General features: G+C 35.9%; 1 protein-coding gene across 2 annotated transcripts in view; it reads left to right on the top strand.

Annotated features, from left to right (window-relative positions):
- TTC7B (tetratricopeptide repeat domain 7B) overlaps positions 1–22,711 on the top strand; it is a 117,688-nt gene that overhangs the window by 25,803 nt on the left and 69,174 nt on the right. For both annotated transcript variants that reach the window (XM_018082848.2, XM_018082849.2), the window contains exons 6-13: positions 4,548–4,626; positions 5,669–5,841; positions 9,776–9,839; positions 14,449–14,586; positions 19,524–19,607; positions 20,830–20,934; positions 22,243–22,360; positions 22,557–22,614. In XM_018082848.2, the coding sequence (XP_017938337.1) occupies positions 4,548–4,626; positions 5,669–5,841; positions 9,776–9,839; positions 14,449–14,586; positions 19,524–19,607; positions 20,830–20,934; positions 22,243–22,360; positions 22,557–22,614 (819 nt within the window). The remainder of the gene's footprint in view (positions 1–4,547; positions 4,627–5,668; positions 5,842–9,775; positions 9,840–14,448; positions 14,587–19,523; positions 19,608–20,829; positions 20,935–22,242; positions 22,361–22,556; positions 22,615–22,711) is intronic.

Below are 22,711 nucleotides of genomic sequence, written 5' to 3'. Positions count from 1 at the left end.
GGCATGCGTACTAAGAGTTTTGTCTGCTCTTACTCCTTACCTTTAAAATAATTCCTTTTTTTTTATTTCCTCTTTGAATTCTTAGAAGAAATACACCAACTTTAAATCTTACAGTATCAATGAGTTTACAACCGTTGCATTTCTTTTTCTTTATATAAATATAGAGAGGAAGACAGAACAAAAGAGAAGGTGCATTTGGAACATGAGCTCAATTCCAAAATGCAGTTTCCATTTTACGGCTTTGATCAAGCCCTGTAGATCTCATTGTTCTTGATTTTTCTCTTTTTAAAGGATGAGTATTTTAAAAATGTGATATAGTAAGCCTCAGCAATGAGGTAATAATATAATTAGCTTAGCCTGTTCAATGGTGTGGCTGCATGGCTCTGGATATACTTTTCTCTCTTAAATGGGAGAAGTACTTACAATTTAGCCACCAAATTGCAGAGCAGGTGAGGGTTGGTCGAAGATCACTTAGCAAAATTTATTCTAATTGCATGTTTAATCTTTAAAAGGCAATGGTAGACTAAATATTTGGGCTTTTTGATTGATAAGCATAAGGAAAATGCCTCACAAACAAAGCCCTTCTCACACTAATGGAGGAGATACTACCAAAATACACTGTAAGTACAGAGTAAATTAATCTTATCAACCTTTCTGAGGTTAAATTTAAAACATTTCTTTTGTAGCCTGTTTTGAGTATGTTGTGATTAGATCTCACTACCTTTGTTATAAGGAATAGCATTTGGTTTTTTTATTCTAACATCACTCAAATGTAGATTGCTTCTTGTTAGCAGTTTCTTTCCTTCTTTTCTACTTTTTGGGTGTGTGTTTAAAACTACAAAAATAAGAAGTCGTTTCTAGGGTGTGAGGTTTTTCTGGACCACTAATGCCAAACCCCTGTGTTGTCTGATGCCAACCATACTTTTTAAAACCAATAGACTTCTTGGTGGTGATGGCAGCAAGTATGTTTATGCCTGAAGTTTTCTACTGCTGGCCTTCATGCCTATATACAGGTCTTCTGATTCTGTGTTGGAGGTTTATCCTTGGTGCCCCTTAATTTTCTTCCTGCACTTGGCTTGTATCATATCTACAGTTACTAACTTCTGTCCCTGTTTAGGAGTAAGCACCTTTGCATGGGAGCAGTTAAAATATTTTCATTATTCTAAACAGAAATAGTGTTTGAAATTTTCAAAGGAGCATAAAAGTTGATCTTGTATCATAGTAATTAATTAGATTCTAACATGAATTGTTGGGGTTTAGGGTGCAAATATGGAGACACAAGGATGCAAGTATGCCCTAAGGGCATCGATCTGCCTAGACTTTCAATAGATCTTGGTTCTCAGCCTAACTGGCAAATTGCTACTGAAAGAGTCAAAGAAGATTTAAAGCAGCAAACATTCTAATTGTCTTTAAAACCGAGGAAGGTGCAGTTCTGACGGGAGGCAGTCCTATAAACCCATGCGTGTAACTTGCAGTGTCCATCTGTGGATTGTCTTTGTCTTGACTGAAAATGTGTCAACTCTGAGTGTGTGTTAATGTTAAAATTCCTTGTCTCGAGAAAGGAAGGGATCTCAAAGTCATTTACAGACACTGTGGAACTATGTTTTCTAAGTTAATGTGCCCTTTTGCTCTGGCATTCAGTCAGCACGGTGGAACTGCTAACATGAAGGCACATCGTAGTGAAAAGCAGGTAAAAGCTGTGAGTGTCCTGGGCTAGGCAGGAAAGGTATGTGCCAGAATAGCCACCACTCTTCTCCCCAATGTTACAGACTGTTAACAAATACAGGAAATGTACTTTGCTAAAAGCAGCGTGGTGTGGAGACCTACCATATTGTCGTGGTATATTTTGCTTCATTTCTTGTCTCTCAAAGCATTTAACTCAATTTTGGGCTGATTTTAGATTGTAGTTTTGAAGTCTGTTTTTTAGTATATTTCACGTAGAAGATGCTTGACAAACCTGTATTGTGTTCGTGTTGACTTGTGCAGTGGATCAATGTTAAATGCTTTATGAAGCAAAAACTAATTCTGTATTTTAACTGCTTTTTTTTCTTGTACAATCTTACTGCTTCTTCCATGATACAGTAGAACTTCAGTCACAAATTTTAGTCCCTCGTAGATGCTTATGAAAATGTAATAGGCAACTAATAACAACCTGTCATCAAGTTTTTAAGGGCTTGTGAAAGTTGCATGTTTTTTCATGAAGTATTTTTTTATTGTTCTTGTAACACATCAAAAGACATAAACTTCATATGGAAAAAATGCCAGTTCCTAGAATTTCATAAAGGCATTGTGATTTGAAGTTCTACTACGTAGTATATGTTTCATCTGCACTGGGAAGATAAAGTTTCAAGCTGACAAGTTCTTGCTCATAACTCTTTTTTGACAATTTAGCAGGGATCATTTCAGGTTTTTGGCAAGTCTGTTTTGGTTTTTGGTTTTTGTTTGTTTTTTTTTTAAATCTTGTTTTGAGGACACGTCTGTCACTGTGAAATATGGTCTTTGAGAGAGAACTCCATTCATAGGAAATATGCACTTAAGGCAGAGGACTTAAAGCCGGGATTCCAGTGATCTGCTGTTGGCTCTCCAAGATATTTGACATGTGGTATTAGAGAATGATATGTATTTTGGCTTTCCAAAGGTGCCAAATGTATCAGGCTTTCAATGAGTTTGGGGGATTTCTTAAAATTTGGGCTACTGACTTTCTGTACTTCATTAGTATATGAAGTTGGTGTATTATACATTAGCTGTTGTGGCCTGCCCGTGTGAATTATATAAATCAGCATTATCTTTCAAACAGTCATTTCCATGCTAGATATTTACACAAGATGAATTTTCTTTAGTATATACTGACTGGTCACTCTGTGGTCACGCTCTGGTTTAGCATGTGGGCTTTTTACAAACAGTTACTATTTCTTGTGTGACTGGTGATTATTTCTTTTTAGTCAACTGGTGACATAACTTTCAACCTGTACACACAGTTTTTGTTATTTGGAAATGCTAGTTCTTTTTAAATGAGATTTTATATAAAAGTATTTTAGAAGGTGAACTTGTACTAATGAAAGATGGTGTCTGTGCTAGTGAAAGATGTCGTGGAGACTAAAGTTTCTGAAATACACTGATAATTTTGTAAAACAGAACAGACATGAGTGCTGTCATGTAATATGAAGAGTAAAATAAATGAGTAGGTCTCTAGGTAAAGAGATAGGAATTCTGCAGGAGTTCTGCAGTTCTATAGCAAGATCTCTTGCATCAGCACTGGTTTCAAGTATTCTGCAACTAAATTTAAAGAAAGTATTTGTATAAAAATGCTGTCTCTTTTTTGAATTTGTACAGAGTTGCAATTCAGAAAATCAGTATTTTAAATATATTTATAAATAAAGACAACAGAGTAAGGAAGGCAATTTCAACATCAAATTTATAGTGCAGTGCTGTGGAGCTTTTACTTACAGAAAGCTTACACAATATGTAATATTTCTTTTTTGAGCCTGTCTTGGGTAAATGTTATGTAGCTTGCACATAACATCCCACCTTAAGATAATACAACTATATGACATAACAGCAATGATTTAACACAAAATATGCTTTTGATAAAATGATTTTATTCTGTAACTAAACTTCAAATACTGAAATGGCTGTCCTGTATTTTGTGTTGAGGTGGCAGAATTCAGTTTTTCAGCTCAGCAAAAAGCCAACCCAGTTCTTCACCAGTTCAAAGACAAATGGTATTAATATAAAATAACATATTATCAACTGCTTTTATGTGCAATAAAAACCCCACAACTGATCTAGAGATGAGAAAAAGATAAAGCTGGAAGACCATTCAAAATAATCCATTTTTTTATAAGGAAGTTCAGGTCTGGTAAAATTATTAGTATGAATGATGCCTCTGAGGGTCTTGAATCTTTGTAAAAGGTGTTTAGGCAGCAGAAGTGGAAGAAGCACAGACAAAGAAACTTGAGTTGCAGAAGCTACACCAAAAGACAGCTAGAGTCAAGAACAGAACACTGATCCCACAGTTCCTGCCTGGCCACACAAGGCACCTTAATGTGTTTGTGCTGTTTCTCTTCTGAAAAGGAGCTCAAAATTTTACATTACTTTCACTGACAGTTACAAGATCTACTTCTTTTTTATCTCCCTATTTTAAGGTGTCAAGAGGCAGCTAAAATGGATTTTTTTCCCCTAAAGTTTATACTTTGAAATCCAATGTCATTGAAAATTAAAAACTATTGTAATAGTGAGACCAACTTCAGTTTTGTTTTTTTCTCTTTTTGAGGTGGTTGCTTCTTACTTTTTTCCTTGCTTTCCCTTGAACTATCTACTGATCATGAAAATGTTTCTCTTTTCAATAAACTGGCAGGGAATGTTGTAGTAATCAGTAGTGGGGTTCCCAGATGAATATAACTATCTGTCTATCTCACAGAAAGGCAATGAGGCTATGCAGGGGAAAAAAAAGAGAGAGCATGTATTTTAACAATTTTATCAAATAATATATTATGGTGTTACTACATCCAAGTTGGAATACTGTCAAATTCTATGTTTATATACAGGAACTTGACAAGAGGAGTTGGTAGATTTAGAGAGTTACTAAGAGCTGTTGAAACAAGAACTACACAAAACCTGCGAATGGTAAGTTACAGTAAACCCTATTCCTATTGCAGCATCTGAATTTTGGTAGGCAGGTAAAGCATAATAAATATAGTGGATGAGTTAGAGATGAATAGACAGATACCTACCATATTGATAAGGACCTGTTATCCACCAGTTTGTAAGGTTACAGTTCCTGGCCTAAGTGAATGCAGCCCCAGTCAGCACACAAACTATAACTGTCCGTACTGGGTTGACCTTCTCTGGCTGCCAGATGCCCACCCAGCTGCCCTTGGACTCTCCTTCCTTAACATGACGGGGAAGAAATAAGCTTACTAATTACTGTCACAGACAAAACGGACTCTTCTTGGGGGACATTAACTTCATTTAATTGTCAATTAAGAGAGAATGGGATGGTGAGAAACAAAGACAAAAACTAAAACGCCTTCCTCCCACCCCGTTTTCCCAGGTTCAACTTCAATCCTTGACTCCTGACTCTTCTACCTCCTCTCCCTGCCCTCCCATTCCTTGAGTGGTGCATGGGGGTGGAGGGTTGTGGTGAGTTCCTCGCTGCTGCTCCTTAGTCCTCACACTTTTCCCATGCTCCAGCATGGGGTCCCTCCATTGGGCTGCAGTTCCTTCAAGGAATATCACTCTGCTCCACCATGGTCCTCTTAGCAGGCTGCAGTGTGGACCATCTGCTCCACTGTGGTCTCTCCCCCGCAAACAACTGCTCCAGGCCTGGCGAGGCAGTAGAGGTTATTGAGAACAAAATGTCTGAAAATATACCTGCATGTGCTCTGCTCATAGGAGCAGCAGTTGGTGTTGTTGATACTTCAGAAGTATCTGGATTTAACTGATATAATTGAAAAGTTGTTTGTTTTTGCCATTATTTTCTTTGTGTTTAGAGAATTGAACTGGGAACTTTCACTTCTTAAATAGCAGTATACCTGTTTTTTGGATGTTGTAAAATAACAGAAAATATATTCTACATAACTAGTCTTCACTAGAAAGAAATCTGAGCGTTTTTTAAGAGTTTGTATTCAGCATTTCTAAAGAAAATATTTATCCTTCGCTTTTACAGACGATAGCGAGACAACTCGCGGAAATTTTGTTACGAGGTATGTGTGAACAGAGTTACTGGAATCCACTGGAAGATCCTCCTCACCAATCACCCCTAGATGATCCACTTCGAAAAGGCTCAAATACTAAGAATTATGCACTCAGTAGAAGACCACGTGTATACACTGGAGAAAAGTATGGCTGAGTTTATACCTCTTTTGTTTCTATAATTGCAGTTGTAACTCAGTGCACTGGTTAATTTAGTTTATCTTTCTCAATACGTAGAAGGAATTTAGCAATATAAATGGGAATGTTTCCCATGCTGTCTGTGTATATATGTATATACATATATATTCCCTGAAGAGAACTAGGGAAGGAAAATGTTTCTCTAAGCAGAAGTTTGTGCTGTATACATGAGACTGTTTGTTCTCAGTTGTAAAAATTTTTTATTCTTCTATCATGATGTATATGGTAAAGTCATTATTTTTATTATACCTGGGCTATAAAAGAAAACATTAATTGGATGGCAAATCAGAGACTGCACAATTTAAAAGTTGTGTGATGCTTGTAGACCCCTATTCTAGAAAAGATTTAGAAATTCAAAGAGTCAAGTTGGTCCGTGAAGCATTTTGAAAAAACAAAACATATCTAGAAATTTACCTAGCAGTCTCAAAGGTAGTTTATTTCCCAAGGCAGCTACCTTTTAATCATCTTAGATTAGTTTTGGCACTTCTTTGTGATGCCACCTTTTTGTTGAGTTTTAATCTTTCAATGATTCAGATAAGTGATGTGTAATTTATGGATCATTTTTGTGTGATATATCTGATGTTGTATTCTAGAGTAGCTTTGTGTATTTCTTCCTTCTTGAAAATGTAACCTTTTTTTTCAAAACCTATCACCATTAGGGTTAGTATTAAATGTAGATACCCATTTCCTTGAATTTTAAATTTTTCTTAAAAGTTAATGGCTCTGATCCCCAGACACCCCTTCCAACCTCAGCTCCTCTGAGATTTTGTGAAATCATTGTGATGTAGGGATGTCTTTTGAGGACACTATTCTCTGTTCCATAGGACATTTTTGACTGTTTTTCTTCAAAGAATTTATTATTGTTACTGGTTTTATTTATATTGTTGTCCAGCTGGATTAAAAGCCAGGCATTGTGTATTTTATAATTTCAATTTTGTCTGACTACGTCTAGGATGTGAAGTCATTGGAAGCAGTCTATTGAGCTTTAGGAAAAGATGCAGGCATGGAGTCAAACAATCAATCTGCTGAAACAACTACTGTGTTTCCCTGCGAGTGCATATTTAACAAGCTGCACATACAGACAACCTTTTTGGTAAAAAGGAAATACCTATTTTTATGAATACACCTTGATCACTGCACACAGAAAGCATGCATTTATTGCCCAAACAGGAGGAAATCTCTTTTATGCAGGATCATGTATTCTCTTTTTCAAACGACTTGGTATCATGCAGTAAATCCTAAAGAACACTCTGTTCATCTCTTACATTATATATGTCTTGTTAGTTAATATGAAAGTTTTTTTCCATAAAGTGACCTTGTTATGTGCAAAAGAGTTTACTTCTGTGGCAGATTGATTAGAGAAGTAGTCATACCTTAAATAATGGAGAGATGTTTTTAGTGTTCGCAGGATCTTTATATGGTAACAGAATTGCCTGCAGTATGACACTATTTTGAGTTGGTTAGCTGTATTTATTGCAGATTTCCATTAATGGATACTTAACACAGCAACAAGCCCACATAATTATGTTGCTTTTATTACTATCAGTAGAATGGCCTTTATCTTCAAAGACTTCAGGCAATTCTCCTTTCTTGATCCAGAATACTTACAGCAGGTTTCTCAGGCTCAGTCTTTCAAACTTATGATCTCCATTCTCAACTCATCCTTTGTAGCATCATGCCTCCTGGCAAAAGTGGGGCTTTGTTCAGTTTAATTTTCTCGTTCGTGGGACATGCAGGCAAGGAGTTCTGCAATTTCAACAGAGCATGTAATTAAGTCCTTTTCTTTTGTCACATCAGACTGGCTAACACCGTATCATATCAGACATGTCTAGCCAACTATCTCATCTCCAGTAGTGATTGAAAGTAAGTACTAAAGACAATGAATAGCAAGACAGATATCTAGAAAGCTTCTTCCTAGGTATTCTTCTGACCATCGGCTCTGAGTCCATGATGCACTTTTTTTTCTAAACATGTTGCCTGATACATTAAATAACTACCTTGGGTTCTTTTGAGGATGGTGAACGTGATTTGACTAATAGCATTTATGGTTTTGTAGATCTCTGTGTTAACTGCTTCTTCAGTTTTGTTTAACCAGTTCTTCAACTGAGGATAAATTTCATGCTTTGCCTTTGGTTGATAGGCATTTCATGCTTCTGATTCCTCTTTTGTTCTGCCCCGTTACATTGAAATTACTTTACTCATATGCCTGCATCTGTCAGGAGACACAAAAAGTGTCCAAGTTCACTCAACTAAACTTAGATAGGTCAAAGAAATTTCTCAGTAATTTCTCACTGTTTGAGACAAACAACAACTTATTTTCAAAAATATGTTTTAAAATTGTAGGTGAAAATAATGTTTGCTTTTATTTTGATAAGTCACTTTTTACGACTTCTCTTGGGGGCAACTTCCCTTTTTTTCTGATAAAGTAATTTCTCCAGCAGCTCTTTCCAATCATTATTCTGCTTTCTGGGAGCCATTGTCAGTCAGTCAGGTAGAATCTTCTTCCAGGTTGTTAAATTCTGCAGAGAAGACTGGATAGTTAAACGAGGAGCTCTCTGATGCCACCTCATCACTCCTTATTTCTTATCTTAGGTGGTTCTTATTCATGAGTAACTGTGTTTTGAAATGTCTTTGTTATGTAAAAATAAAAACATCTTCTAAGATTTAGAATATTCTTCAAAATCTGACAAGCAATTGCATTGATTAAAAAATAAAAATACAGCAACAAAACAACTGCCCTGGTGTCTTAGATGTTGTATATTACCACAATACATTCACAATGTTGCTTTCAAACTGTCTGGAGCTCAGATGTCTTTTAGTTTCCGTTTCCTTTCAGGCATTTAATCACTGCTTATATTTCTAGTGCTTAAAAAAAATAAAGAAATCAAAGGATGTTTAATGTTGGACAAGTTTTGTTTCCCTTCCATAATGTATTTTAGTTTAAACACCCTTGGGACTATAGGAATTGCTTATTAACAACAACAAATTATTTTCTACATTTAAACAGTTAATTGTGGAACTAATGGTCTGGATTAACAGGAAATAGTACTTGTGCTAATTCAGAAATAGTTTAGAGGAAGAAATCTGAAGAGATGAAACACAGTCACTGATTTGGGTGGGTTTTTTTCTTTATATGTGAGAAAGGATGGATGAATTCCTACCAGACATGTATCCAATGCAGATTACTGTTGTCTGTCCACCAGCTTAGAAGAGCATTCAGAAAGCATCCAGTGTTGAGAGAAAGCAGTGAAGTTTGCAAACTAGTCCTATGCAAACCTTCAGTATTAAGTCATAAGGAAGTGTACTTCATTAAAAACAAATAGTTAAACTTCTTGGAAGTAACAGTGGTTGTACCAAGTGGGTGAAGATTGTCATGGCTCTATTGAAAAATATTCATAGCTGTCGAATGCATCAGGAAGAAAAATCTCAAGCATATCTGATGAAAGACCAATAGAAATATTTCTCCACATATTGTCTAAAATACAAAAGTTATCCTGTTCTTTTATGAGAGTTTTCTCTTGCTAACCTCTGAATCAGTGATGTAGATTCAGATCAGATAAATTAGGTACCAGAGGCTAATTAAAGGATGGGTTTATTTTTTACAGTTGTCAAATTATGTTCAATTTTGGGATATTTGAATGTGTTCAACTCTGACAGCTGTGGTAGTTTTATTCTTTTACTGTGTTTGGCTAACTTTTCTGGAATGCAAATTTAGAACGTTGCAAAGAAATGCATTTTAACCAATTGTTTTTTCTATGCAAGTTATTTTCTCTTTGCTTTTCTGGAAGTTTTCCAGTTTTTACAGTGCTTTTACTATATGTGTATGAACTACTCCTGAAAGTAATGTGTTCTGATTAAATAATTAAATTCTTGTTTTGAACAGCATCTTCTGTCCTCAAGAAAATACAGAGGAAGCCTTACTGTTGCTGCTTATTAGTGAATCTATGGTAGGTAAAATAGAGAGACTGTGCGTGTTTTCCTTGGGATTTTTTTAAATGAAAATAGAACTCTTTTTTTTTTTTTTTTTTGCCATGCCTTACTTTGCCTTGTCTTTCATTTTCTGTTAGGAAAGCAGGCAGTTACTTCTGAAACTCAGGCTTCTGTTCCTCTGAGCCAGCAAGATGAGGTCTGCAAGTGTTATGGAGTTTTTCTCCTTTGGAGTGGCTGTACTTAGCCTCCTTCTAAGCATGGGCAAGTGAACAAGCCAGGTCTTTCATTTGGCACTACTGTTACACCAGCTGGTTGCTATTCAGACAGAATCAAAATCTAAGTTATTTTTGTTGTTAAAAGCAAATCAAAGACTACTAGATGAGCATAATAAACGTTGTCAAAAAGTACTTTCTATTGTGCATAAAACTTCGGTCACTTAAATTTGTAAATGATTTTTAGTGATAATGACATTCAGTCTTTGCTACTGGATTTTTTTTTAAGAAGTCCTCATAAGTGATTCCTTTCAATGGCCTGCTTGTGACCTTAATCAATCTTCCATACTTTCCTCTAGTATGATTTTGCTGTCATCAATCAACTGCCACATACTGGCATTCTCATACCATGTCAGTTTTTTATGTTCTCAGATAAAATTAAATGAAGGCTGAAGCTGAAGCTTTTGCTATTTTTTTAACTGGAGGTGTGAAACCTCTACAGTCTCAGGCATCATACAGTCTGTCTCACTGCACATCAATGAGATGTAGTCTTTTAAGTTCTATAGGGGATTCAAATGCCTACGTGCTTTGGCATAATTTCTGATTTGCTACAGTTAAATAGATCAGAGCATTTTAGTGAACATTGTCCTAGTTGAACTGTTTTGAAGTGGCACACATTTACACTGTGTGCTAACTACTTTCCTCATTCCTAGTAATGTGCCTTGCAATATTCATGACAGAATCTAGAAATTCGGTCTAGATTTTGATTCTCAGAGTACAGAAAAATAGACTGAGCAAACATTTCCACATATCATATGTTGATTTTACTGCAGTATATACTTAGCACTGAGAGGTGCCTCTGTAATGTGCCTGAGCAGCTTGTGGAGATGTACAGAATTTTGATGTGAACCACGGTCATAGTGTAAAGTCGAAGCAGTCCTGGCTCTGCAAGATCTGACTGCTTATTACTATGTTTGAATGTGTAGTTCCTTACATATCATCATTAAGTACTGCCTTGTTAAGTTTCATTTCAGATTACTTACAGCTTTTCCTTTTTGAATCAGATCTGCCTGATTATATCAAGTGCTGTCACTGTAGAGCATAACCCTTAGCAAGCTTTCAAATTTATTTTTTTTTAATTATTGCAGATTTTCTCAGGTAAAAGAGTTTGTTTCAGAGGAGTATAAAATCTCTGACATGACTGACTTACTTTGGCTAAGTCATTTGTTCAAATTAGTTTTGGAGGGGGGAAAGGGGAAGATTGAGCATAAAAATATTCATCATTACAAACTTACCTTTCTGAGAGTTGAGACCTGTTACTTCAGCTTCCATGCATGCTAACTTTCTAGCTGTAGTAGTTGTGAAGTAGTATGTGATTTATGATTTTGAAACCACTACTTGGGAAAGAAATAAGAACACTTACAGAAGATTGAGTAATCGCTGGTGTTTTGAGATGCTCTTGTGTTATTAAACTAGTATGATCCCTTCCTTTCATTGTCTGTGAATTAGTGAAGAAAAAGCCCCATTCAAGGCCAGGTTGGATGGGGCTCTGAGCAACCTGGTCTGATGGAAAGTGTCCTTGCCCATGGCAGGATGATCTTTTAGGTCCCTTCCAACCCAAACCATTCTGTGATTCTGTGATCTGAAGGACTGATACCTTCATGTTACAGTGCATGTATGTATTGCGTGTCAGCTGAGTTGTGGTAACAGAATCACAGAATGATTAAGGTTGGAAGGGACTTCTGGAAGTCATTTTATTTGAACCCCTTGCTCAAACCAGCCCACCTGGAGCAGGCTGCATCTCTGTCCAGACATCTTTTGAATATCTCCAAGGAGAGAGACTCTACAACCTCCCTGGGCAGCCTGTGCCAGTGCTCATTCACCCTCACAGTAAAAAAACTGGTTCCTGATGTTCAAAGGCAACCTCCAGTGTTTCACTGCCTCTGGTCCTGTCATTGGGCACCACTGGAAAGAGCCTGCCTCCCTCTTCCTTGTATCCTTCCTTCAGATATTTCTACACATTGATAAGGTTCCCCTTCTGAGCATTGTCTTCTCCAGGCTGAAGAGTCACAGGTCTTTCAGCCTTTCCTCACAGAAGAGATGCTCCAGTCACTTATTCATCCTAGTGGGCATTCGTTGGACTGTCTCCAGTAGCTCCATGTCTCTTGTACTGGGCAGTCCAGAGCTAGACCCAGTACTGCAGGTGTGGCCTCACCAGTGCTAAACAGAGGGGAGGCTCTCCCTTGACCTGCTGACAACGCTCCTTAGCACAACCTGGGCTATCAATAGCCTTCTTTCCAGCTGGGGCACATTGCTGGCTCTGACTCAACTTGGTGTCCACCAAGGACCCCCGGATGCTTTCCTGTCATGCTGCTTTTGAGCTGGGGAACCCCCAGCATATTCTGGTGCCTGGGGTTATTCCTTCCCTGGTGCAGGACTTTGCACTTCCAAGTCTTTGTTGAAGCCTTCGATGAGGTTCCTATCACGTTCCTTCAACCTGTTGAGGTCCCTCTGGATGGCAGCACAGCCCTTTGGCGTATCAGTTCCTCCTCCTAGTTCTGTATTATCTGCAAACGTGCTTGAGGCTACATCCAGATCAGGAACAGGATCAGGCCCAGCATAAGTCTCTGGGATACATCACTAGTTACTGACCTCCAGCTAGACTTCGTGTCACTCATCACTACGATGTGTAATTCTTAACCAGTGGTAAAATGGCTGAGCATATCCTTTCTTCTGCTGTCGCTGAACTAAGTTGTACTGCTCAGATGTGTTACAGGCTTAAAGTGTGTGTGGTAACTGTGGCCAAGTGACTCATTGCAGTTTAACTAATTGTCCCTTGATTGTGTCTGAGACCGTGGCAGTTCTGAAATACTGATGACTGAAGTTTGTGTGTACATTCTGTATTATAATTATGAAGAAAATGATTGTTCAAATATATAAGATATCTTTAATAATTACAAGACATCGTCTCCTACAGTAATGCTTTGGGATTGGCAGCCATTTTTTCACAAGAAGTGCTAGTTCATAGCTTGTTCTGTACTTGCAAGGAATTGAGTCAAATAGTGATTAAATGTGGAGTTAAAAAGAAGTTCTTGAAGCTCATTAAACATTATGCAGCGTAGAAAGGAAAAGCAAAAGACTTCTTGATCAAAAGAAAGCAAAATGTCTGGTTTGGGGTGTGTGGGGTGTGTGTGTGTTTTCAGACCAAACTGTGGATTGATTATTCAGTTGATAATTCCTGAAATGTCTGTGCATTTTACTCTCCATGTATCTCTTTAAAAATTTTTTCAGTATTTAATTATTCTGATTTTAATGATATATTGAGGATGTTCAGACCTTAAAATGTTATCCTGTTAAAGCAGAGAAAAATTTATTATCCCTTATTGTGTGTCATTCCTTGCATTTGGAAAAGGGGGAAATAAGATGTATAATGTATTTAAGTAAATGTATTAAGGAGGCCATACCCTGTGTAATTAAAAATAAAGAAAAGGTGCGATGAGGAGAGAGAAGGATCTTTAACTTCTGACTTCAAATTAGCAGATATACTAACATTTGTACCAATGGGAATATTAAACACCAAGAAAACTAGAAAAAGGTAAAATAACAAGATAAGGTATTTTCAGAGGCTTGATGGTATAGTGGGAGAAGTACTGGATATTTCAGTATAGGTACTAGCTATTGGGAGACCTGACTTTTACTCTTTGCTCTTTAACAAGATTTCTCTGTGAACATGGTCAATTTGTTTAATCCATTTCTATCTCAACTGTCTTCCTTCACAAAAGGCACAGTTTAATTAAGGAATCAGATTTACACTGTGCCTTTCACAAAACAGGATTGAAAGTACAAAGCCTTACTGCAAACATGGCCTGATTCCAAACCTGTTTTCAGAAGCAGGGTCAGTTTTCATTCTCAGTAGTAAGCCCTGAAGGTGATTGTGGGTTATCCTGGACAGGTTATCTTCCACAAGTGAGAGGCTAGTGTCATAATGTTGTGAAGAGAAAAGAAATTTATTGCCTTATTTTGCAAAAGCTGGAGTACAGGATTTGAAGATTCTTCTAATATGTTTTACTAACATACAAGAATAAAAATAAATTTTAGAAGATGAATATACATTATTTTAAACCCCCCACCTTATTTTGTTTCTGAGAACTCTTCAATAATTTAAATACATTACTTAATTTATGTAATTAGAATGAAGTAATTAAAAATAGATTCAGGTAAAAACATCAGTCTTTCCACTAATGTATAAAATTGGTGATTCTTTCTATCTATAAATGAGTAGCAGATACTGTCTCTCTGTATCACTTATATCAACTGGTGGCTGTCAGTTTGAATAGAGTGGTAGTTACCTGAGTGAAAATATAACTTCAATTAGATTGGCTGACTTTGTTTCCTTATTTGTGGTATGTTTAAGGCCAACCGTGATGCTGTACTAAGCAGAATACCTGAACACAAAAACGATCGTATCATCAGTTTGCAAAGTGCATCTGTCGTCTACGATTTACTTACTATAGCCTTGGGAAGAAGAGGCCAGTATGAAATGCTCTCAGAGGTTTGTCAGTAACATTCAACTGTGTTGTCATTGCTGTTTTTTGTTAATCATGTTAATTGTGGTAGTAATGAAGGGATAAACAAATACGGACACTGTAATTCTAACTACTCTGTTAATACAGGAGGTAGTTTCAACCCCAGAATGCTTACTGTCTAAATTTACACAAGTGATTTGAGGTGGTCAAGCACAGAAGTTGTGTGGAGATGTGGTAAATGTTTAATGCTGTGGAAGTTCACATGATTTTTAGGTGGGGATGCATGGATCTGCTTAAAAGGGTACACATTAAATGGAGACAGCAAGAATGAACAGCAAAAAATAAAAACTGTTTTGGATATAAAAATGATAGATATAATTACCTAGAAAAAAGATTTGTGATGTTTTATTTCAGAAAAAACCTTTCTTTTACAACTCTTAGTATTTGGGGTGATCCATAGTCCTCATAGTTTATAAAATGGTTTTGAAGTTAATCAAAAGGAAATGTATTCTTTTTCAGGTATGTGGGAAATGTGTTCTCACTCTCGGATGTCTTATGTTTGATTATGTAACTCGCATGTTTTGTTAGACTGTGGCAGCTTACTTCTTCAGAGAATGGTCAAGTACTGTTAACAGTTTTATACCTGAGAAATAACTACAGCTTTTTGGACAGAACAGATCTTTCTGCTGCTCAAACAGTGCTCACCCAGCAGCAGGGTACTGTTGCTGACCACAGTCAATTATTGGTATACAGAAAGAATACTTCAGTGTATGTGCTAGGAAGGCATACCCAGGGATTAATTTGCTGGGACATGGTTTCTCTCTACCATAATAGAGGACTTCTATTGAGATAAAAATGAAAAGAAAGTGCTCCAGTTCTTTTCTGATCTATGTTGATAGTCAGCCATTAATCTGTGTCTCCTGTGATGTTAAGCTCTCAATTTGAGTGTTCTTATTCTTGAAAGCACTTCATAGCTGCAAGTTGCAATACAAGTCAGTTTTAATTAGTACGATGGAAGTTTGTTTCACAAGACAAAGGAGTACTAAATCTCATACAGGACTGCAACCCTACAAACTAATCTAATTAGGAATATTTCCATTTACTTGCCACAACAGACACTATCACCTTCTGGTGGTTTTAGGTGGTAGCACCAAAGCTGCAAGAGTTGATGCTTCATATATTTCAGTCTAGAACTTCTGAAAGGATAGACATCAAAAAATATTGTAATAAAACCCAAACTTGATAACTCTGATTTCTATTTTCTTCAAGCAACTAACAACCATTCCATTTTATATAGTAACTTAGCAACTGGGCAAGGGTAGTGCAACCCTGGGTTTCAATTCTGATTCTTTTATTTTGTCTGGTGTCAAGATGGCTTTATGTAGGGTTTTTTTGCTATGGATTTTTTGTGTTTAATTTTAGAATGTAAAACAACCATTGTATTTATGGGAACATCACAGGTTCCTGGGATTCCTCCACTGTCTCCTTTGGGAACATTTTGGGTAGTATTTATGTCACAATAGATGCCGCTTCTTGCTGACAGTTCTTTGTACCTTTGTTAAGAGAGAGGTTTTTGGCTTCATCAGGAGAGCTAGTGGTATCTCTGTTCTTAGCCATGTGTCTTGAAGTCCAGGACAATATCCTGAAGGGTAGGAAGAAAGTCTCATAGTCCCCTCACATGGAGAAAAGCACAGAGCTTGCTTCCCTCACTGCTTGTGTGATTGGTTTAGCCCCTGTAGCTAACATATGAGTACTGCCTGTTCCTTTTCCTTCTGTGTTTTGAGCACAGTTGAATGTTCTGAATAGTGGACTTAGATCTTTGATTTCAGTGCCTTTTAGGAGTTGCTTGTGCTGGTGGTGATCTTGGTTACAGACAAAAGCAGATCCACAAGTACATAGAAAATAAAAGACTCCATGTTTGACCAGCTGCTTCGTTGAGGGTTTTTAGCCATGGCTTAGTCTTTGACACCAGAAGTCTAGCTAAGGCTTCTTTTAAGGTCTTTTCTTGTTTTTTTTAAATCTTTGTCTAACATCTTTGTAGTAATATTCAATCAAAATTGTATGTAGGTTCTTTTAACATGTTCTCTTTAAAGAAGAAAAAATAATTCCATTATGTTGGAAAAATACTTTCAGTTCAGTATAATTAAAACATATTTGTTAATGTCCATTAAGTATCTTTTCTGAACATGAAAAAAATCATCTTATGAAGATCTGGTATAATAGACAATACTTATTTTAGCATACAGCTATTCTAGATATACAGCTGCAGCAGGGTCTTACCAGGAAATGGTTAGAACATCTCATTTGTTGTTTTCTTGTCATCTAAAGCACAGCAGAAAACACAGACTTCAAGAAGCTCTTACATTTTAGTGAGTAGAGGATATCTGCCCTGAAATCCTGCAGCCCATAGTCTGTAACCTTTATAATCTAAAGTATTGCAATAAACACAAATTCAGAAATGTAGAACATTCTGTTCGTTTATGTAATAAGGCATTTAATTTTTTAGTGCTTCATTCTCTGTGAGCTGATTATGGTTGTTCTAGAGGAGCTGTTGTAGCTTCAAATTAGAAAGCAGGAGGTTATTCTAACTGTAGAAATGGAATTCACCCACCAGTTCCAATATCTTATTGTCATCTTCTGGTTTAGCTATAGCTGATTACTTATGGAAGTAGACAGCTGTTATATAAAAACATTAAATGATAAAAAATCTGTCCTATCCTTGTTAAACTGTTCTAATGCTGAGTTATGTTCTTAATTGAAAAGGTCTCATTTTTTTTCAAGTTTACATACAGTGGGCTTTCATTTTCTTAGGGTGGCTTCAGCTAGATGAAAGAACTTTATACGGTCGTAATTCTTTCCTAAACCAAAGTTCTCTGATTGTCATCAAGTTGGTTTTTAAGCTTTGAAGGATACAGCATATTGAGGTTATAAATATCCTATCAGAAGAGATACTTTCCAGACCAGAAATTTTCTTAGATTTTTGTCCTTTCATCTTTCAACTCTCTAACTTCAAGCATATTCTTTTCAGGAGACCATAGTGCTAAGCAACAAAATTCTGTAATGTGTTCAACATTATCTGTTCATGGAGTGATTTGTGGTTATTTACAAGGCAATATCAACAGTTGTGTTTTCCCCAGAAGAGGGATTGTGCTGAATATATTTTCAATTAGTTAAGTCAGTTGCTATTATCCTGAACTTTATCTTACAGTCTGCCTAGGTACTATTGCTTGATGTGGATTTCTTGATAGAGCCTTTAACTCTTTGAAATTACTTGTTGTTACTTTGTTCAGAATAATCCAGTTTATGAGGTGTTCATGTTGTTGTGTAGGACACAAACATGTACATGTATCCCTTACCTCCCCCCACATAACTGCCAGTTCTGTCATCTTACAAAGAAAAGAAAAATCCTGTAACTTGTCACATTTCTTATTGAACAAAACCAGGTAAATAGAACTTGAAGTCAAGCAAAAAGAATGGTAGCTAGATCATTAGTACATGAAAATCAAGCCTTCTAGACTAATCTAGAGTTGTGTCCTGTGTCCTTATAAGTGCAAAATTATAAACCCCTAAACTATCAATTTCTTCAACCTCGTTGTCTTCTAGTTAGACTTGGTAATTAGTTTTAAATTAGGCAAGGCCAAGAAAACAAAATTTTTATTTTTCTAATTGTGAACAAATACTTCTGTATAATTAGTGCACAGACATACATGTAACAATGGGAGAAAAAAGTATGATTATCCAGTCTAAAAACTTTTAAGTATTAAGTTTCCATATGCCACTGTTTTGTGGCATTTGTGTGAATCTCTGGGATTATATGGCTACTGTAGGTCAGAATTCTGGAAGCAGTACTGAAATTAATTAAGTAATGTGTAGAACACTGGCATCAAAACAGGTAGAGTTGTATTTAAAAGTGTATTTGAAAAGAAAAGCCTGAATTAGTTCTTGATTTAGAGACACTTGATTTAGTACCACAGCTATTGGAGGGTGAGAGAGAGGGGTTTAGCAACTTTTTTCTTTTGTCAAGTTTGTGAAAGGGAATGTCTAAAATAACAGGAGAAGATATCACACATAACTTATGTATTTGTTTCTTTATGTGATCTTTTTGCTTTGCGTCGGATTCTGTTATAGTGTGGTAACACACTGCATACCTGGTTGTGCTTTCTGTAATGGTAAGGCTGAGTTTGAATGTGAAGAATAATTCATGGTTTTATATGTACATTGTAGCTGTCAGAGCAGAAATTGGACTCTGCAGTCTAGAAAATTAATTCCTAAATCAGTTTAATCCAGAAAAGTGTTTTATCTTTCTACTCTCTGGAACTGACCTGATTAGTAAAAATGGACATAGCAAAATGAAATAGTTCTTATTGACAACAGCAGATATAAACCATCCAAAATTAGCATATAATGCTAATTTAATGTATTTAGTCTCAGTATAGTAATAATGAATTTCCTTTTGGCCTTCAGTTATTTAGTTTAAAATCTCAGCAGAATATGGAGTGTGAAGTTAAACTTTTTAAAAACAGAAATAATACTGCAAGATGAACCTTTAAACACCACCCCTCCTTTTAAATGTTACTTATAAGTACTCATGGTGCCATTGCTTGTTAAGTATTCACAGTTTAGGAAGAGGCTATGTACTCTTTTTCCTTTTCACTTAAGACTTATCTCCTGCCTTTTACAGATGGTATCTTTAGTAAGCTATTATTTATCATTCCTTGTTTCAGACTGCATAATACAGTACCAGCAGGAGTATTTAAACAAACATAATAAACAGGAAAACAGTTTTCTGTTAGTTTTTTTTTTTTTTACATATAGAATGTGGCAGCTGTTTTCATGTATTTGGATGATTTAAATTTTTAATTACATGTACGTTAGATACGAGTGTGTAAGAAAATCTTTATACTATATCTTATTAATAATTGAAGAATGTGCCCTTAAATAACAATTTTCCCCCCATGATTAGTGTTTAGAAAGAGCCATGAAGTTTGCGTTTGAGGAGTTCCATCTCTGGTATCAATTTGCATTGTCCTTGATGGCAGCGGGAAAAGTAAGTCTAAATTTTTTTATGCAATTCTTGTATTGATGATGTTTGATAACAACATTTGACACTTCCATAATTTTCATCTGTAGTGTTTTTGAAAATAATTTTAATCCTTAAATCACCTAAGTACACTGTACTCCCGAATTTATGCCTAGTGCTGTACAAAGAATGTTATTTCAATAGTTTCTAACTAAGTAAGACTGAAAAGTGGTGATAACAACTGTCTTGCTAACAATCTTAAGATCAGCTGATTGAATGGAAGCAGTGGATTATATGAGATCCTATTATACATTGAAACTTGTTTAAATATATATGAATAAAATTCATCATTTGATGAATGAATTTTATACCACGGTACAAATTAATGCTAACTCTTGATGCTCTTGCTTTTTTTTTGTCCTTTGAAAATTTCCGTCTGTCTTTTAATGTTGCTGTCTTTGAGACTGTGTATTCTGAGCAACTGATGGATATTTTTAAAATTTTATATAACCTAGGAACTTATGTTATCAGATGCAATCCTCTATTTTCAGTTATTTTTGCTTTTCCCTGTCATGTTAAAGAAAATAAATCACATTAATTATGTAATGTAAACAACTAATTTTCTAAAAGATCATTCTCAGTGGGGATAATTTGCTTATTTTCAGTATAGGGGAAAGGAATGTATTTTCCTTAGAAAATATTTTAGCAGGACATTGGTTCTGAGAGGCTTGGTTCTTCCTCCTGTTCTCTATATACTTTGAGTTATCTTCTAAGTTGTAATTGGATAGAGGCAAATAAATTAAAAAAAAAAGGAGGAACAGTGCCAGTCTGTCTTATATCCGAGCTATTCCTAATTGCTGTCGTAACTCCCAAAGAACACCAAAACCCTGCTTGTTGTCAGGGCTCTGTCTTGTTCCTTCTCTTTTGTTTGCCTGGCTCAAAGGCTGTGAGGTTACAGGCCTAGCAAAGTTTTAAATGCATCTGAAGTGTTTCCTGAATCGTGTACCGTTGGAATTACATTCTCGGCAAATGTTTCTCCGGGGATGCTTAATGATAGTTCATGGGGGTTAAATAACAACAGCAACGCCTAAAGTCTTGTGTTGCACTGGCCTGAGGAGTTGTGACAGATTCTCAACAAAATGGGTAGTAATGTCTCCTTCATGTGGGAAAAATAAAGTAAATTATGTTTCACAGATAGAAGATTCCTATTTATGCTTTCAGTAATTTCAATGGAAAATGTTTTTAACAGTCTGCTCGAGCTGTTAAAGTCTTGAAGGAATGTATACGTTTGAAACCAGATGATGCAACTATTCCACTCCTTGCTGCAAAACTCTGTATGGGATCTCTCCACTGGGTAAGCTTTGCCACTCTGTCTTTTCATCAAGAGCTGTACTAAAATCTTGGTTTAGGGACATTGCAAATACTTTCTCACAGTGACTGCATACACTTGGGCATCTCTAAAAGTATAGCACTTATATGTAAATGCACGTGTACATCCCTGTTTGAATGGCTAATTTGAAATATTTGACAGCAATGGTTATGTTTATCAAGGTAGCATATTTTGATACTGATCTATGACCTAGCTTAAAATGTATAAAAATTGAAGAGTTCTTGGAAGACAGGTTATAAATGCAACTTAGACTTCTCTTTCCTCTGTGCAAAAGGAAAATAACTTTTTGGAAGATAATCAACAGACTCTTCTGTTGGTACCATGTTTGCAGGTAGCTGATGTTCATGAATTCATAGTAGGGACAGTGTCTTTAAAAAAATGCGACTTGAGTTGTATTTTAGATAACTTTGAAATTAGTGTATCCGTACAAAAACATTAAGGTGATTGAACATCATCATGTGGTTTTCAAGATATATGTGTAATTTTTAGGAGAATATATTTAAAATATTTTAAAAAGAAGGAAAAAAGGAGGGAAAGGTCAAAATCAGAAACTGAGAAGATAGAGTAGTAGCAGAAACATGACTTGTTGAGGCTGACAAAAATACAGTCTTAATTAGAGTGGATCCCACTTCTGTAAATTGTTCCCTATGGATTGAGTCCATATGGAGTAGTTTACTGTACTTAGCATTTACATTTACTGGAATGGATTCAGATGGTATTTTTTTCTTTCTAGATTGTTAAATAGTGTGCTAGGATGGATGTACTATTAAACCTTAATTTTTTTATGTTTTTCTGTTTATGAGTTTGCATGCATTCAGCAATACAGTATTCAAAACAGAGTTCTGCATGGATATGCTGTTTTTTACAGGAGACATAATTCTTGTGATTGATTTTCCTAAAGAAATTGTTATGGGCCAAGAACTCTTATTTATAAAAATGCAAAAATGGTAGATGGCATATATGGACCAGAAATGCTTTTTTTTAATTAAAAAAAGAAAGAAAAAAAAAGAAAAAAGGTAAAACCACAGTGTGTTATGTGACAGAGTTTCTCTCTACCATAAGAATGAGTGTTTCAGCTTAAAATCTGTTTTCTTTACTCACTATTTAGTAGGACAGCTAAGTCTAATGAGAAATGAAATGGTCCTTGAAAGCAATCATGGCTGAGATTTTAACAGGCTCAGTGTGCATAAAATACATTTTGTGCATTCTTCACATTGTAATGTAATATTTAGCTAGTTTTAGACTTACATGGATGTTTTATAATGTTTTCAGTTGGAAGAAGCTGAAAGATTTGCCAAGGCAGTTGTTGATCTTGGGGACAAAACATCAGAGTTCAAAGCAAAAGGCTACTTGGCCCTGGGATTGACTTACAGTCTGCAGGCCACTGATGGTAAGATAAGAATAAACATTCACAATTGGAAATTCCCATGTTCTCTAAAAAAGGTTACCTAGCAGAATGCTAGACATAAAATTGAAGCTTCTATGCGCAACCATTTTTTCAGTCAATGTATTAAAGATTCTTCAATTAGCGTGTGGAATGAATTATCTTCATCATTCATATCACTGATTCAATATATCCTTTTTAGCATCTTTGCGAGGGATGCAAGAGGTCTTGCAGAGAAAGGCTCTTCTTGCATTTCAGAGGTGAGTGGGTGTTGATCTTTTCATTTTGCTCTGCTGTATGTAGTGAAAAGCTTTTGTTGTGTGTTAAAAAGAGAGACTTGTAGAAGATCATGTAATG

Source organism: Manacus vitellinus, unplaced genomic scaffold (assembly GCF_001715985.3).
Source record: "Manacus vitellinus isolate BGI_N305 unplaced genomic scaffold, ASM171598v3 scaffold_6_pilon, whole genome shotgun sequence".
In the NCBI taxonomy this organism is placed as follows: domain Eukaryota; kingdom Metazoa; phylum Chordata; class Aves; order Passeriformes; family Pipridae; genus Manacus; species Manacus vitellinus.
Note: the sequence above shows the minus strand (reverse complement) of the source record. Positions and strands in the feature narration are given on the sequence as shown.